At 54.3% G+C, this 14,278-nt stretch overlaps 5 protein-coding genes across 5 annotated transcripts; 2 read left to right on the forward strand and 3 right to left on the reverse strand.

Annotated features, from left to right (window-relative positions):
* Nucleotides 1–185: 185 nt before the first annotated feature.
* UCRPA7_300 (putative capsule polysaccharide biosynthesis protein) lies at nucleotides 186–1,071 on the reverse strand (the record flags this gene model as incomplete). Its single annotated transcript, XM_007912897.1, has 2 exons — nucleotides 186–992; nucleotides 1,054–1,071. The coding sequence occupies 2 exons, from the start codon at nucleotides 1,069–1,071 to the stop codon at nucleotides 186–188; spliced, it is 825 nt and encodes a 274-aa protein (XP_007911088.1).
* Nucleotides 1,072–5,332: 4,261 nt separating this feature from the next.
* On the forward strand, nucleotides 5,333–6,826 carry UCRPA7_301 (putative cytosolic non-specific dipeptidase protein; the record flags this gene model as incomplete). Its single annotated transcript, XM_007912898.1, has 2 exons — nucleotides 5,333–6,582; nucleotides 6,646–6,826. 2 exons carry the CDS (start codon nucleotides 5,333–5,335, stop codon nucleotides 6,824–6,826), a joined length of 1,431 nt encoding a protein of 476 aa, XP_007911089.1.
* Nucleotides 6,827–7,368: 542 nt separating this feature from the next.
* On the reverse strand, nucleotides 7,369–8,517 carry UCRPA7_302 (putative yippee family protein; the record flags this gene model as incomplete). The annotated part of the gene is made up of 3 exons (XM_007912899.1): nucleotides 7,369–8,149; nucleotides 8,229–8,402; nucleotides 8,507–8,517. The coding sequence occupies 3 exons, from the start codon at nucleotides 8,515–8,517 to the stop codon at nucleotides 7,369–7,371; spliced, it is 966 nt and encodes a 321-aa protein (XP_007911090.1).
* A 2,429-nt stretch (nucleotides 8,518–10,946) lies between these two features.
* On the forward strand, nucleotides 10,947–11,522 carry UCRPA7_303 (putative ornithine decarboxylase antizyme protein; the record flags this gene model as incomplete). Its single annotated transcript, XM_007912900.1, has 1 exon — nucleotides 10,947–11,522. The coding sequence occupies one exon, from the start codon at nucleotides 10,947–10,949 to the stop codon at nucleotides 11,520–11,522; it is 576 nt and encodes a 191-aa protein (XP_007911091.1).
* A 259-nt stretch (nucleotides 11,523–11,781) lies between these two features.
* On the reverse strand, nucleotides 11,782–13,495 carry UCRPA7_304 (putative imidazole glycerol phosphate synthase hishf protein; the record flags this gene model as incomplete). Its single annotated transcript, XM_007912901.1, has 2 exons — nucleotides 11,782–13,314; nucleotides 13,373–13,495. 2 exons carry the CDS (start codon nucleotides 13,493–13,495, stop codon nucleotides 11,782–11,784), a joined length of 1,656 nt encoding a protein of 551 aa, XP_007911092.1.
* Nucleotides 13,496–14,278: the final 783 nt, after the last annotated feature.

Genomic DNA, 14,278 nt, shown 5'->3' on the forward strand with positions numbered 1-14,278 from the left:
ATGTATCAATTGCTTTAAAACTGTAACAGATAGCAGATTGCCAGAAGTGGCAAGCCAATATGAGCGATACCCAAGCCTTATCTATGCGTCTAAAAGTTCATATACCAACACTCGCCGTGAGACAGTTGTCTTTGTAGAATGTCCCACTTCTACTTCTAGATCTATGTATTGTCGGAATTCCTTTATTAGCCAGGGCTAAATCGGCCCAAGGCTCCGTCCTCGCCGCCCTCAAAGAGGCCGTTGGTGCTGTCCAACGCGGCGAAATGCTCCGCAAACTCCATGCCCTTGCGGCGCTCCGACTCTACTTTCTTCCAATCCCACTCACTCTCCGCCGTGATCTCGCCCAGCTCATCCGGCATGCCAACCTCGGCCTCGCCGCCTCTCCAGCCGGCGCCGGGTCGCGGGGGCAAAAGACCGCTAGCATCGAGGACGATGGCGGGATGGACGGTGAAGCGGCCGAGCTTGAAGACGTACTTGCTGACCGCGGTGGCGATCACGTACTTCTGGAAGTCGGCCTCCTGGTCCTTCGGGCGGAGCCTCCCATAGCTCTTGTCGTCCCACTGCGTCGGCTTGACCTTGCCCTTGATCACGAAGTGCGTGACGAGATACAGCCACTTGCGATCCCAGGCCAGCACGCGTGTCCACATCTCGAACCCCTGGTATGAGCCGAGCTCTTTCTTGAAGCTGCAGAACACGGCGCCCAACCCCATGCCGAAGCCACCTTTGATCAGATTGCCCTGCTTGTCATGCACGAGCTTCGTCTTGGCGTTCTCGCTGATCGCCTTGATTCCGGGGCGCATGAGGTGCATGACCAGGTGCGAACGGGACACGTCCAGGTCGGCAAAATATGTCGAGTTGGACTTGTGGAAGTTGTAGTCGGTCTCGAGCAGGTTGGTGTGCGACTTGGTGATCGAGTAGTGGAACAAGGAGCGCGGCGTCAGGCGCTTGGGTCGGATGGCGACGTGTCGTATCACAGCGCCGAAGACACGGGCCTAGAAAGGAATAATATGGTCAGCACTGCAGTGGAATATCACGAGCATCGAAGCGGCTTACCGTCCATGCTAAGGGCATCGTCTTGTAGTTTATCAACACAAAGAACAACAGCAGGATCCGGCTGAGCCTCCCGGGTCCGGTGAAGAAATTCGTCATCACGGACGTCCAATTGATGTGAAGCATCGAGTGGCCCGCGTATCCAACGCCAACGACACCGAGAGGGACGAAGACGGGGAGGATGAGCGCCGCCCCGCCAACAGCACCCGCTGAAGCCATGCTGGTAGAAAATCTAATGAAGAATCCGATGGGTCCCAAAGCAGAGATCTCTATAGAGTTATCGGAGGTTTGAGACTGTTGTCGCGATCTCGAGTCTACCTTCCGGACAAGCCGCACTCTGCCCCGTCGAAGAAATTAGTTGAGAGGAACGCCAGATGAGACCGTGCCGCGCTATCTAAGGAATTAATGCTTTGAAGGAAGGCATGTAGGCTTATCACGGTGCCCCGCTGACTGTAATCATGTCGAGTGAGAGAATTACTTGAGACTCGATAGGGCCTCGACGCCGAGCGCGGACTACCTCACTTCAGCGAATCCTCCGAATTAAGTCTGAAGATGTTACCTGCCAAGGGTGGACGCTTGCAGCTGACGACCCTCGTCCGCTTGAATCCGTCAGCACCACTGGGCCAATCGCTGTGGCGCTGAGCACCCACTAGGTTACCTACCTAGGTAGGTAGGATCTGCACGTCCTTCAACTAACATCCGTCCCGAGGCTTGAGTTTCTTTCAACTACTCCTCCGTCAGGATGATAAACATTATTTCCTTAAAGGTAGAGGTGATAGATGTTCAGAGTCTTTATACTCATTGGGATCTAGTAGATTCTGTTTATTACTATGCCTACCAAGTTCTGAACATGTACCAATGCTGCTTACCCTGGTCGAGGAGAATACTCTCACACCGACCGACAGAGTCAATCAATGGCTTCAAGAGCCAGTAAATCGAACCTGCTTGCACCTTTCATTGCAATGATTGAAAATATGTGTGTCTAATTTGACGGGCTGTCATCGTCATTATCATTCTTATCTACCTGGTGGCATTGTAACAACTCTCGCACTTGGCGGCAAGCTAGTAGCGAAATGAAGTCAGACGTCAAACACCTTACTTCACTCATGAGGTTAGGCTAGGCTATGACATGACACAACCTATGTGCAATAGTGAGCAGTCAGCATTGCTAAGATCATGTAGACTCTTGGCTACACATTAGGTACATGACTCCTCCTGATGCATACCTATCGCTCCAGCGGTCCAGTTATGGTTTCGGTGTATGGTTGTGTGTCAACCTGGAATTTCTCGTACACCTGTGAGGAGTTTCTCATTCTCCAATTTACCTCAAGGAGACATCCAACATTTTAATGCACATGAATGTCAATCCACTCCTCAAGAGCAAATGATTTGCAGCATTCATCACCGACACGAAGCACTGCGAGGTTGCAGAAGATACTACTATCATACATACCACCCCACGTTCTGGCCATTGTCAATGCGGCGTTTTTGGGCGTGATCGTAATTTCCTCGATCAGTTTGCAGACAGATGCGATTAGATTAGACCACGTTTCATAATTCCATCTTTGGCAGGATCGCATCGTTCCACAGGAGGTTCTCTGCTTAACTGTATCGAGGAGATCAGATATAACTTACGCTTGAGAAAAAGCCGGATAAACGGCCACTCAAAGCCGTAGACCTCAACAGATTGCTCATGATAGACTATAGCCATGAATAGATCCTTGACGGCAGCAGACTCGTCGGCTCCTCTTCGAAGGAGGTCATACGGAGGCCGAGAGAGGAGGAAATTGCTTCTAAAGATGCTCGGATCAAGATCGGTTTTATCACCTTCGAGATCATATTCCTTGATTGTGATGATGTCGTTGTTAGCACGGAACCTCTCCACCCTGGTGTAGTACAGCGTCTTCCAGAACAAGTCGCTCAAGGACTTGAGGACCGACATCGCTCGACCAATATCTCTTCTCGAGATACATACCATGGTATGCTGTTCTCTGTGGACCTTCTGGCAGGTGAGGCCACAGTAATAGACAGCCAGGAAGCCACATTCTTCCACGAAGCACTCCTCACACCGCAGCTTTGCGTCACACTGTCCGCAGTGGGGACAGATTCATTGTAAGGAGGTAACATGTTTTGGAAGGATCGCATATTGATCCGGCAGCGGCACCGTCAGTAGAGTTGGACCAAATGGATATTCGTGATCGCGTCTTCCGTGAAGGATCCACGCAGCGTATCGCAAGTATCGGTTCTTCTTGCTACGATTGAGGGAGTTAGGGGGTGGGCGTCCCTCTTGGTAAGCCAAGACTCCAAGGCCGAGGAGGAAGATGTTGTCGCAGCCGGAGCAACTGCCCATGAGCGACTTGTCCAAAGCCTCTTTTGCAAGCTCGTAGATGGATTCGCCACCAGGATCCGCGAATAACCTGAGCGAGGTAAATTCTTGAACGAACTCGCTCAACTGAGACTCGAAGGTCTCAGGCCGGCATCCGCCTGTGATGCCGGGCCGTATAACTTTATGGTAGTTCTCCGGCTCCGGTAGGGCATCGAAGAGGCGTCTAACTGGATCTTCAGTAGATGAAGACATATTGCAATGTCTGTCCGGAGAAGGTTTGGTAGAAGGATCGTCGGTGAGAAAGAAGTATGGTGCTGCTCGAATTTGAAGGAGAAAAACCTAGGCAGCCAAGTTCTTCGCTTTTTCCAAATGACAAAACAAACAACGATAAACTTTCGAGAATACTGAAAATGAGCACATGGCCTTTTTGGTTGTGGCCAGTTAATTGAGACCGGCCGTTTGTTGTGTGTTGACAAGCGAGAAGCAAACGAAACGTCCAGGATATGGCCTCTTACATATCTGCCGCCCCAGATTGAGGAGAGCGATTAACAGTACGTAACAAAAGGTCTAGTCGATGGCCTCAATCATCATCCGTGATGTTGCAATCAAAGTGCACAGGTTAAATGTGCTATCGATAGAAGTAATCCTCGCATTCTCCATTCAGTTTCCAACCTGTCTGATATATCTATACGTATAGCAATCACGCTTTTGCAAAGAGCATTTAAACCCAGCAGGTATTATCCTTCCTTCTTCTTGAGCTACATCGCAGCACTGCTTTTCCACGCAATAGATTTGCTGCAGCGTCAATGCTTCCTTTTGGCGTGAATATTACATGCTATTAATCGTGTTGTCCATGTGCAGCCAGAACGATTCACTACATGAGTTTTACACTGCCCTGTAGGAATCATGGAAATGAAACTATTATCTGATCTTAGTTGAAATATATAGCAGAAATCACATGTTCTGTCATGTTCTGAGGTACCTGATCGCGCTTTTGTATCACAATGTAACATATGGGTGTATTGATCCATCATGGTTAGGTAGTTGATGATAAGAAATCGAATCATCATCTATAAGTGAGGCTTATGAATTTGAATGATTTCAGAGATTTGGAGCCCCTGAGACTTGCATGTGTTTATCCTAGATAGTCTACGCTGCGAAGGTAACTCCTCCGCCAGGGTAATAAACGTTACTTCCCCAATAGCCACAGTACTTGACGACGGGAGTACCTAGGAATGAGGCTCAAAGAATCTGTTTATAACTATGGCCCCACCGACATCTCTTACCATGTAAGATAATGATCTCTGGTTGAAGAACCTGTGGTGACCTTGTCGAACTGATTTTACTACCCTGGTGGACTTGTAAGTGCCAATGGGCTGTTTACAACCAATTGGAGACGAATTTCGCCAGCCGGCTAGCAGCGGCTCCCATAGCATAGCAGAGGCCAATGTTAAGGTAGTTTCTCGCATGGTCTCTGAAGACGACGGCCAGGCGTCCGTCATCAGCTTCGGGCGAGCCCCTAGTGGCTGACGGACCCACTGGAGTTGTATCTGCCTTCTGTAGACACAAGTGTTAGGGAGTTGCCTGCCAGTCCCTAGCTTATTAGCTGGGCGGCAGGTGAGAGTGCAAGAATTTCAGGTTGCCAAAAGAAAGACACACAACTGGCGGGCGGCTGCCTTTCTACCATCCACAAGCCACAAGCTGCAGCAAGCTCCAGAGTCTCCAATGCCCCGCACTTCACCATCCTCGCTCCTCTTGCGACCTGCCCGATTGATTGTGCGATCCGTCTCACGCTCACACGATCATCTGCTGCCAATCTCCTATAAAGCCTCCTTCAGCACCAGAGCTAGCCCTAGAGTCAGAGACGGAAGACCTAGAGCTTCTCCCACTCAACTGCCTCCAGCACACCGCCGAACGTACCTCAACGAGTCGATTCGAGCACACCAAGCCCGCAAAATGGCCCCGCAACTCGACGGCTTCTTCTCGCAGGTCGACACCCTGTCGTCGCACTTCATCGACCGCCTCGCCAAGGCCGTCGCCATCCCCTCCATCTCCGCCGATGAGGCCCGCCGCCCAGACGTCGTACGCATGGCGCACTTCCTCGAGGCCGAGCTGAAGAGTCTCGGCGCGGAGGTCGAGCTGCGGCCCCTCGGCAAGCAGCCCGGCCACGAGCACCTGGAGCTGCCGCCCGTGGTCCTCGCCAGATACGGCAACGACAAGAACAAGAGGACGATCCTGGTGTATGGTCACTACGATGTTCAGCCTGCGGAGAAGACCGACGGCTGGGCTACGGAGCCCTTCACTCTCACAGTCGCGGAGGACGGCCGGATGCTGGGTCGTGGTAGCACAGATGACAAGGGACCCGTGCTGGGTTGGTTGAACGCTATCGAGGCTCACCAGAAGGCTGGTGTTGACTTTCCCGTCAACCTGCTGATGTGCTTTGAGGGTATGGAGGAATATGGCAGTGAGGGTCTCGACGATCTGATCGAGGCGGAGGCCAAGAAGTTCTTCAAGGATGCGGAGGCTGTCTGTATCTCTGACAACTACTGGCTGGGCACCGAGAAGCCGTGCCTGACCTACGGCCTGCGTGGGTGCAACTATTACTCCGTAGAGATTTCAGGACCGGGTGCGGATCTGCACAGCGGTGTGTTCGGCGGCACCGCTCAGGAGCCCATGACCGATCTGGTGCGGGTGCTGGCTACGCTGGTCGACACGCACGGCAAGATCCTCATTCCCGGCATCAACGAGCAGGTGGCCGCCGTCACAAAGGACGAGGAGTCTCTGTACGACGGCATCTCCTTCACTATGGAGACCCTGCACGAGTCTCTGGGCAGCAAGACCACCATCTTCGAGGACAAGAAGCCGACGCTGATGGCCCGCTGGCGGTACCCGTCCCTCTCCGTCCACGGCGTCGAGGGCGCCTTCTCCGCGCCAGGTGCCAAGACCGTCATCCCCGCCAAGGTCATTGGCAAGTTCAGCATCCGGACGGTGCCGGATATGGACATCGAGCAGACCAACGAGGCCGTGTATAAGTACATCAAGGAGCAGTTCGCCAAGCTGGGCAGCAAGAACACCCTGAATGTGTACTGCCAGCATGCCGGTAAGTGGTGGGTTGCCAGCCCCAACCACTGGAACTTCACGGCCGCCGCAAAAGCCGTGGAGCGGGTATGGGGTGTCCAGCCTGACTTCACAAGAGAGGGCGGAAGGTAAGCTGATCTACCACTTGTTGAAATCCTAGTGGACATGAACGTAACTAATCCTACTCCTAGTATCCCCGTCACTCTCACCTTCGAGCAGGCAACTGGCAAGAACGTGCTCTTGCTACCGATGGGAAGCTCGACCGACGGCGCACACTCCATTAATGAAAAGCTTGACAAGAAGAATTACATCGAGGGCATCAAGCTCCTCGGTGCGTATCTGCACTACGTGGCTGTTGAGCCAACTTCATAGATAACACACATCAAACCTTTAATCTGGGAATTAGGAGTATGGTAAAACTGTCATGCCATCCTGTTTAATACCTGGGACATGCCCGGTAATGTGATGCCGGTTGCGTGGCTCAAGCCATCCACATGTTAAGACGTCAGCAGCCTCATATTTGTATTCCGAGGAAACTTTGGTAGATGAAGTACGCGCGGCCGAATGAAGAGTCGTCTTAAAGAAAGCTAAGTCATTATAAGAGAGTGGTATCATTGTGGTATCTATCCATAGTGTAAAGCAAGTCCGTCCCAGTCATGCATAGCAGTTTGCCTCATGTAATCCATCCTGAGTGAGACTATAGGGGTATTATTCTCGGTAAGTTCCCATTCTTCCACCCGTGGTATCATGTATGTATGCAGTGTGTCCAATGTCGATATGTGTGCATCCACACCCGCCATTCTAATCAGTAGGGTATTAGACAAAAGGAGAGGCCGAGTCTGTAGGAAAGCAAGCCAAAAACGCCCCTGAACGTCAAAACAAATGCAAATGAACACCCCATCCGTGATGTATGCTTAGACGGCCACCTTCTTCCGCGATCCAACCTTGCGGCTCCGCCTCTTGGCCACCACCTCGGCATCCCAAGTGCCGGCAAAGATGTCCTCGCACTCATCCTCGTCCTCCGAGTCGAACACAACCGGCTCGTCCGCGTCCTCGTCCTCCTCCAGCACCTCCTCGATGCTGCCAGCGCTCACCCTCCGCTCACCAGCAGCTCGCCTCCTCTGCGCCGCCGCACCTCCCGTCTCGGCGTCATAGAAATGCGCAGAGGTGAGCTCGTCGCCGTCCCCGGCGGCGGCCGGCACGTCCTCCCAGCTGCGGTGGGCGACGACGCGCTGCGTCTCGAGGATGAACTTGCCGACCTTGTACTTCTGCGCCTGCTCGCGGGCGTCGACGTACTTCCAGCCCAGCTTGGCGCCGCACACGACGCAGTGGATGTCGGCGACGACGTGCGCGCCCGTCACCAGCTGGCGGTTCTCCGGCCGGCCGACCCTGACGTTGATCAGGTTGCCGCTGTCCCTCTCCCTCTCCCTCTCCTTCTCCTTGGAGGCGAGGGGCGACGCTGCGGCGGTCGGCGACGACGGGCACGACGGCGTGGCGGTGGCCAGGGGCGCCGAGACGAGGTATGCGCGGCCGTGGCGCCCCGTGAAGCCCTTGGAGACGATCTGTGCGCCGAAGGCAACGTCGGTGGAGCAGGTGTTGCACCGGAGGGTGTCTGGGGCTGTGCGGGCGAGGCGGTCACGTTCAAAGGAGGAGGGAGTGAAGGTGGCAGCAGATGAGAACGTGAACGAGGCTGGACTAGTTGACGAAATCGGAGAGGATCCAAGCGTACTGTCGTTAATAGACGACCCTGGAGAGCTGCTCAGAGACGGCGGACTGGACGCAGAGACGACCGAGGAGTGTCTGGAGGTTGTAGATGCCGTAGACACCGCAGATGTCGAAGGCTGGCGTCGTCTGAATGGAATCTTGAGACTGGGGAGGAGGAACAGCGGGAACTGAGGGGTGGAAACGGCCCTTGAGCCCGAGTCGCCAAACATGGTGATCGGTGATCCTGATCGGAGCAATGGAGCTTTGGAGTCGGAATGGTACCACAGAGAGGGCAGTATCAAATTGTCTAATACGACAGGACAAGTTCCGGAGGAGATGCCGAAGCACAAAGTAAACATGCCCTTGCGGGCTTCAGGTCATCGAATATTCCAGGAAGGGTTTTTTTCTTCTACCTCGGAGAGATCGGAATAGAGAGAGGCTTGTATTGGGTGCGTGATGAGTGATGATCGCGGGACAGGAGGGGGGCATTTAGGTTTGCGTGTGTCAGGCTCAGGTATAAGAAAGATGTCACTAAAGCGTCCGACCCCGCAGCAGCAACCCAGGACCAGATGCAGGGAACGGATTCATGTAAGACAAAATCACGGGAGGGGGGGTTCAGTCATATCATATCATGGGATCAGTTCTCTGACCATCTCACATCCACTTGATTGGGGAATCTTATAGCAAACGGAGTGCCGCTTATCGCGACTTTCTACCATCCCCTAGGTAGCTCACTATCATGTTTATCGATAACGCCCGCACGCTGTCAAAAGAGGGGCAGCTCTGCCAAATTTGGAGTTCTAGCGGGATCTTGCGGCAAGTCGGTTCTGTTAGTCAGTGGGCTCTTCCCACTTCTGCCGGATCGACTCGCCCGAGAATGTGTTGGCTGGAAGCAGTAGCCGGCTCTTCGTCCATAGCATTTTGAAGAGGTCTTTGGGAGAGAGAGAGAGAGATTACAAGACAGGATGGGATAATCTTTCAAGGAAATATGACTATGCTGCCGGCATGTGATGTTCAAAGTCGAGATGCCGCAGCTGCAGTCTACACGCAGTAGGTATATCTGGTAGTCACGATCATGCGTGGGCAATGGGGAGTTGCTTGTTGCTTGGCTTCGCTTAGCGCTCTGCAGCCACTTGACCGGACATGCCTCAATCTTCTAAGTGCCGAGAATGCGCTGGGTTGGGTGAAGAACGGAGGCGACGGAAAGCGATTCTACATGATCCGCGCGCTGGCATACACTTGAAGCATGCGTGATACTTGCCTATTGCTAACTATGTAGTTCCTCGCAAATCACCGTATTTTAACTCTGTGTCTGCCACTGGTACTCTCTGCCATTATTATTTCCATGATACCCCTTCTGAATTGCTGGAAGCCCAAGGTTGTCACTTGGAATGAGCGGTCAAACAAGTCCTAGCTTTGTAGATTAGATATTGAGTTGCAAGGGCTCTTATGTCTCTTAATGTTAGCATTTGCTCCACAAGAAACCTGAACTTATCAGTATTTAGCCATTGTGGTTACATTGACCAGCCACAATGGAATTTGTCAAATTCTGGATCTGGTTACATACAGTAGATGAACATTGATTGGATAGTGGCAGGTTTGTGATGATGTGCTCCGGAAACCCTGATCAACTCGTTGGCGATTACGGTGATTCCACTGCTGCTGCTCAAAGGGTCTGGCCAAGCCGTGGGAAAGCAGGTCGACGGAAATGGGACGGCTCAGCGGGCCAATCTGAGCGCTGTTGGGTGCGCCACGTGATGGATTTGCGGCAACTTGGAGCAGTGGGGTGGATTTTTAGTGGCTGAGACCGCCAAACCCAAGGGTCTTCCAAGTTCCAAGGGCCCAAAGTGCCTGACAATTGCGGATTGGAGGTGTGTGCAGAGAAATTTCTAGCAGGTGGCTCCTCAGTCAGTCTTTCCGTTGGAGTCAAATCCACATCCCCCCGTCCGTCCTTGCCGCCTCCCCTCCCACGCAGATTATTTAGTACTAGCAAACGACCTCGCCTCCTCTCCTCCTCTCCTCCCTTTCCCAACTCCAACCGACTGACCGCTTCACCGAACAACACGCCGCCTCGCCAGATCAATCGCCCGATTTCCCTCACCGACGGAGTCGCCAATACACAAGAATACATACACGTCTCACGACTACTGCGTCAATCTCGCCGAGTTTCGTTCAGAATCTCAATTGCACATCTCAAAGCCGGCTTTTTTCGCTCTTCCCCGCTTCTCGACGACTCGCAGCCAAACTCAGGCCGCTTCAACCCCAAGAGAAACCCGAGCCGATCCAGTCTCCCAAAGTGGCACGCATAAAACAGTCGTCATGGCGCCAATCAAAACATTAAGTAATAATTACAGTAGTAGTAATTATGGCGAGAACGTCGCCCGCCAGGCCAACGTCCTCGCCAGCTGCTACCTCGTCGACTCCGCTGGCTCCCTAAAGGGCCTCCACTACTGCACTACCGGCGTCACAGGTACGTGTAATGTCTCCTGATTCTCTTATCTTTTCCTCTTAGCTATCCCCTAATCTGCTCGTCTTCTCCCTCTTGAGTCCCAGTGCTAACATCCATGCGCTTCTCCAGGGGCAGAGTGGTATTCCTGAGGTCCCTTCCTCAGGACTCCCTTCGCCGCCATCAAGCCCCCCCCTCGCGGCCATCACCTCGTCCAACGAGCTCGCTCTGACGCCCAAGGCCAGCAACAGCCACAAGCGCCAGTCCACCAGCAGCCGTAGCCGACGAGGGGGGGCAACATTCCGTATCAGGGAAGAATGTGAGAGATTCTTTTGCGAGACCATGAGGGCCGTGTTCCTGGGTGAGAGGAGCCCGGCCACTCGCGTCTCCGGCCTGACGGGTGTTTATCACAACGCAGCAGCACCGGCCCGACCCAATGGCAATGGGAACGGGTACTTTGCTTCGCACATCAACAACAATGGCCAGCTCTGCACGCCGCCTGACGAGTCCCCGCTGGGAAGCGGCCGAGCCGTCGGTGGTGGCATGCCTCTGGGCTGTGCCGACGTCGCCGCCTGGCTTGAGATCTGGGACTACGCCGGCGGAGCGTCCTTCCGCGCATTCATAGCGGAGGACCCCTCCGCGCCAGGCGAAAAGGCCCTGTTCGCTTTCTTCGACCAGGGCGTGGTCGGCCGCGATCTCAAGCAGGCGCTCGTGGCGCTCATCGAGCTGGCTGAGACGCCGCTCGGCTGCTCGCAGCTGGTCATTTGCATCGACCGGGCCATCGTCGACGAGGAAGCCCAGTCGCTGACAAAGGGCCTGCAGTGGGCGGGCTTCTCGCTCACCACCCTGGACCACTGGGTTCCCCGTGGATTGGACGTGACCAGTGACAGCTGGCTTTTCATGGGCATGGAGGTTTAAGCACTAGGAGTTCTTTTCATCAACGTTCAGGGTTTCATACATCGTCGGTTCTTTCACTATTTCCTCTTCAAAATGGCATTCTTCGACAGTCATAGGGAGGTTTGGTTTTGCGGCTGCTTTCTGCTTTAAAAAGTCCTGCGCGGATTTCCGAGGACATGGCATCAATGGGTGAAAATGCACGACGGGACCCAATGCGCATTTCATTAAATAGGTAGTTTCCCAACAAATTCAAATGGTATCAGGTCTATTTTCTATCTGGTCACAGATCCCCTTCAAATTGCCGTACTACGAGCCCCTTTTCTGATAGGTAGTCCTTGACTTGCTTCACTGTATACTCGCCCCTGTGGAACATGCCAGCCCCCAACGCAGCGTCCGTTGGCGTCTTGTCAAATACTTCCTCGAAGTGGCCCGGGTTTCCGGCGCCGCTCGAGGCTATCACGGGAATCTTGATCGCGCTCTTGACCTGGTTGATCAGCTCCAGGTCGAACCCACTGTTGGTGCCGTCCTTGTCTATGCAGTTGAGCAGGATCTCGCCCGTGCCCATGGCCTCCACGGCCTGCACCAGCTCCACGACGTCCATGTCTCTCGTCTCCCTTCCGCCCTTGATCGTGCACGCATACCAGCAGTACTCCTCGCCCTTGGGCCCGGGGAAGCTGGTCTTGACGGTGCTGTGGCGCGTCGCGTCCGCCTTGGGCACGTACACGCGCTTGGGGTCGACGCTCACGACGACGGCCTGGTTGCCGTACGCCTTGGAGATCTGCTCGATGGCCGTGTTGCCGAACAGCCGGCGGCCGTTGGCGTAGTACTCCTCGGCGGCGAGGACGGCGTCGGAGCCGATGCTGACCTTGTCGGCGCCGCTCTTGAAGTACATGGTGGCAATGTCGAGCGCCGAGACCTTGGTGCCGTCGACGTCGACCGTGTCGCGGATGCCGCCGCCGATGGTCAGCGGCACAAACACCGTCTGCGAGGTCCGGCGCAGGATCTCGAGCATGGGCAGGTCCGCCACCGGGCAGTCGCGGAAGCTCGTGATGTTCAGGAAGGTCACCTCGTCGGCGCCCTGCTCGTAGTACTTGCGCGCCATCTCGACCGGCTTGCCCAGGTTGCGGACGTTCTTGGTCCCTGACTTTTCGCGGACGTCGTACTGGTCGCCCTTGGTGACGACAAGGTCACCTTGGTCGTTCGTCCTCACATCCAGACACGCTATGACTCTCCGTGTGAGGCCCTCCGAGACGCCGTGGGCCGGCGCGCCGTTTGATCCCGTCGCAGGAAGTGTGCTGCCGACAGCCTCTGCTCCTTCGCCGGTAAGGAAGGCCTTGATCACCCGCAGTCCAGCGACGCCGCTCTTCTCCGGGTGGAATTGTGTAGCGAGGATATTTCCCTTGGCTACAGCGCCGACAAATGTCTCATTGCCGTAAGTGGCTGTCGCCACGGACCATCCTTGACTTTCTAGCTCTCCTTTTGTATATGGGTATTTGTAGCTGTGGACGTAGTAGTATTTCGAACTCGGCCTTAAATCGTACAGCGCCAGCCCGGAGGTATTTGCGTTATTCCAGCCGATGTGTGGCACGGACTTGTCGGTGTCGTCGAAGCGGTTGAGGGATGCCTTGATCACTCCAAGTCCTGGACAGTCCGGATCTTCAACGGAGCCTTCGAACAGGGCCTGGAGGCCGACACAGATGCCCATAAAGGGCTTGCCGGACTCGATGTGCGCGAGGATGGCGGGCAGGTACCCGGCAGAGGCCAATTGGGACAGGCAGTGGCCAAAGTGGCCGACACCAGGGAGGATCAGCTTCTGTGAAGTCGGTGAGCAATCAAGTCTTTTCAGATTGGAGGGTGAGTGCAGATCAAACCTCTGCATTTGCGACCTCTTCAGGCGTCTTGACCCAGGCCACCTCGTAGCCGACTTTCTCGATGGCATTGACCAGGCTGCGCACGTTGCCGGCGACATAGTCGAGTAGGTGAACCGTCGGCATCTTCACCTGTCCAATATGCAATCTGAAGAGTCAATATCTACAAAAAGCATGAGGTGTGGCCGGCTGGCGAAGAGAAGTCTTTTGTCCGATCGAAGCTGTGAGTCAAGAAGATTTGCGCAGGGGCCGCGATACCGCAGTGTAGTCACTGATGGAGGGGCAACCTGCAGCAGGGACAGGGGCTCTGTGCTGCCCCGCGGTGGGCATTTTGCCGCTAGTGACCGCTAAAATGTGCAATTTCCGGGCTGCTGGGACTCGAGAGGCTGATGGAACGTGTTTACCTTGATTCAACCTCCGCAAATCTATCTACCTAGATATTTGGGATAAAATCGCCCTTTTTTCATCTACGGGATTTCTAGAAGCTAGTCTATTCAACGCCAACATACCATCTTACCCCTCGATGTATGCGACCAGCCTGCGCGACCGAATCCTCAGCCGCCCCAATGGATAGCTCCCAGCCCACCGCCGTTAAAGGCCCCTTGGTCCCCCCCACGCTGGCAACAGCAGCCGCAGCCGTGCCCGAATCTTCACCGTCGAATGGCAAGACTGCCGAGGTTCTAGACGATGACTCGGAATGGGAATATGAGTATTCTACCACGGAGACCGAGGTCTGTAGCTTACTTGACAGCGACTCTGGGCAAATGCTGACTGCCTCTAGACCTACTATCTCACAGTCGACATGTCCCACAAGGACCTGGTTAAGACACCAGATTACTACGTCATGAACACTCGAGGTGGCTACAGAGTCTGGATGAACCCACTCTTCCAACAGGACGCAAAGTCGAC

This window comes from Phaeoacremonium minimum (assembly GCF_000392275.1).
Source record: "Phaeoacremonium minimum UCRPA7 unplaced genomic scaffold PA7_03_scaffold_20, whole genome shotgun sequence".
Classification (NCBI taxonomy): Eukaryota; Fungi; Ascomycota; class Sordariomycetes; order Togniniales; family Togniniaceae; genus Phaeoacremonium; species Phaeoacremonium minimum.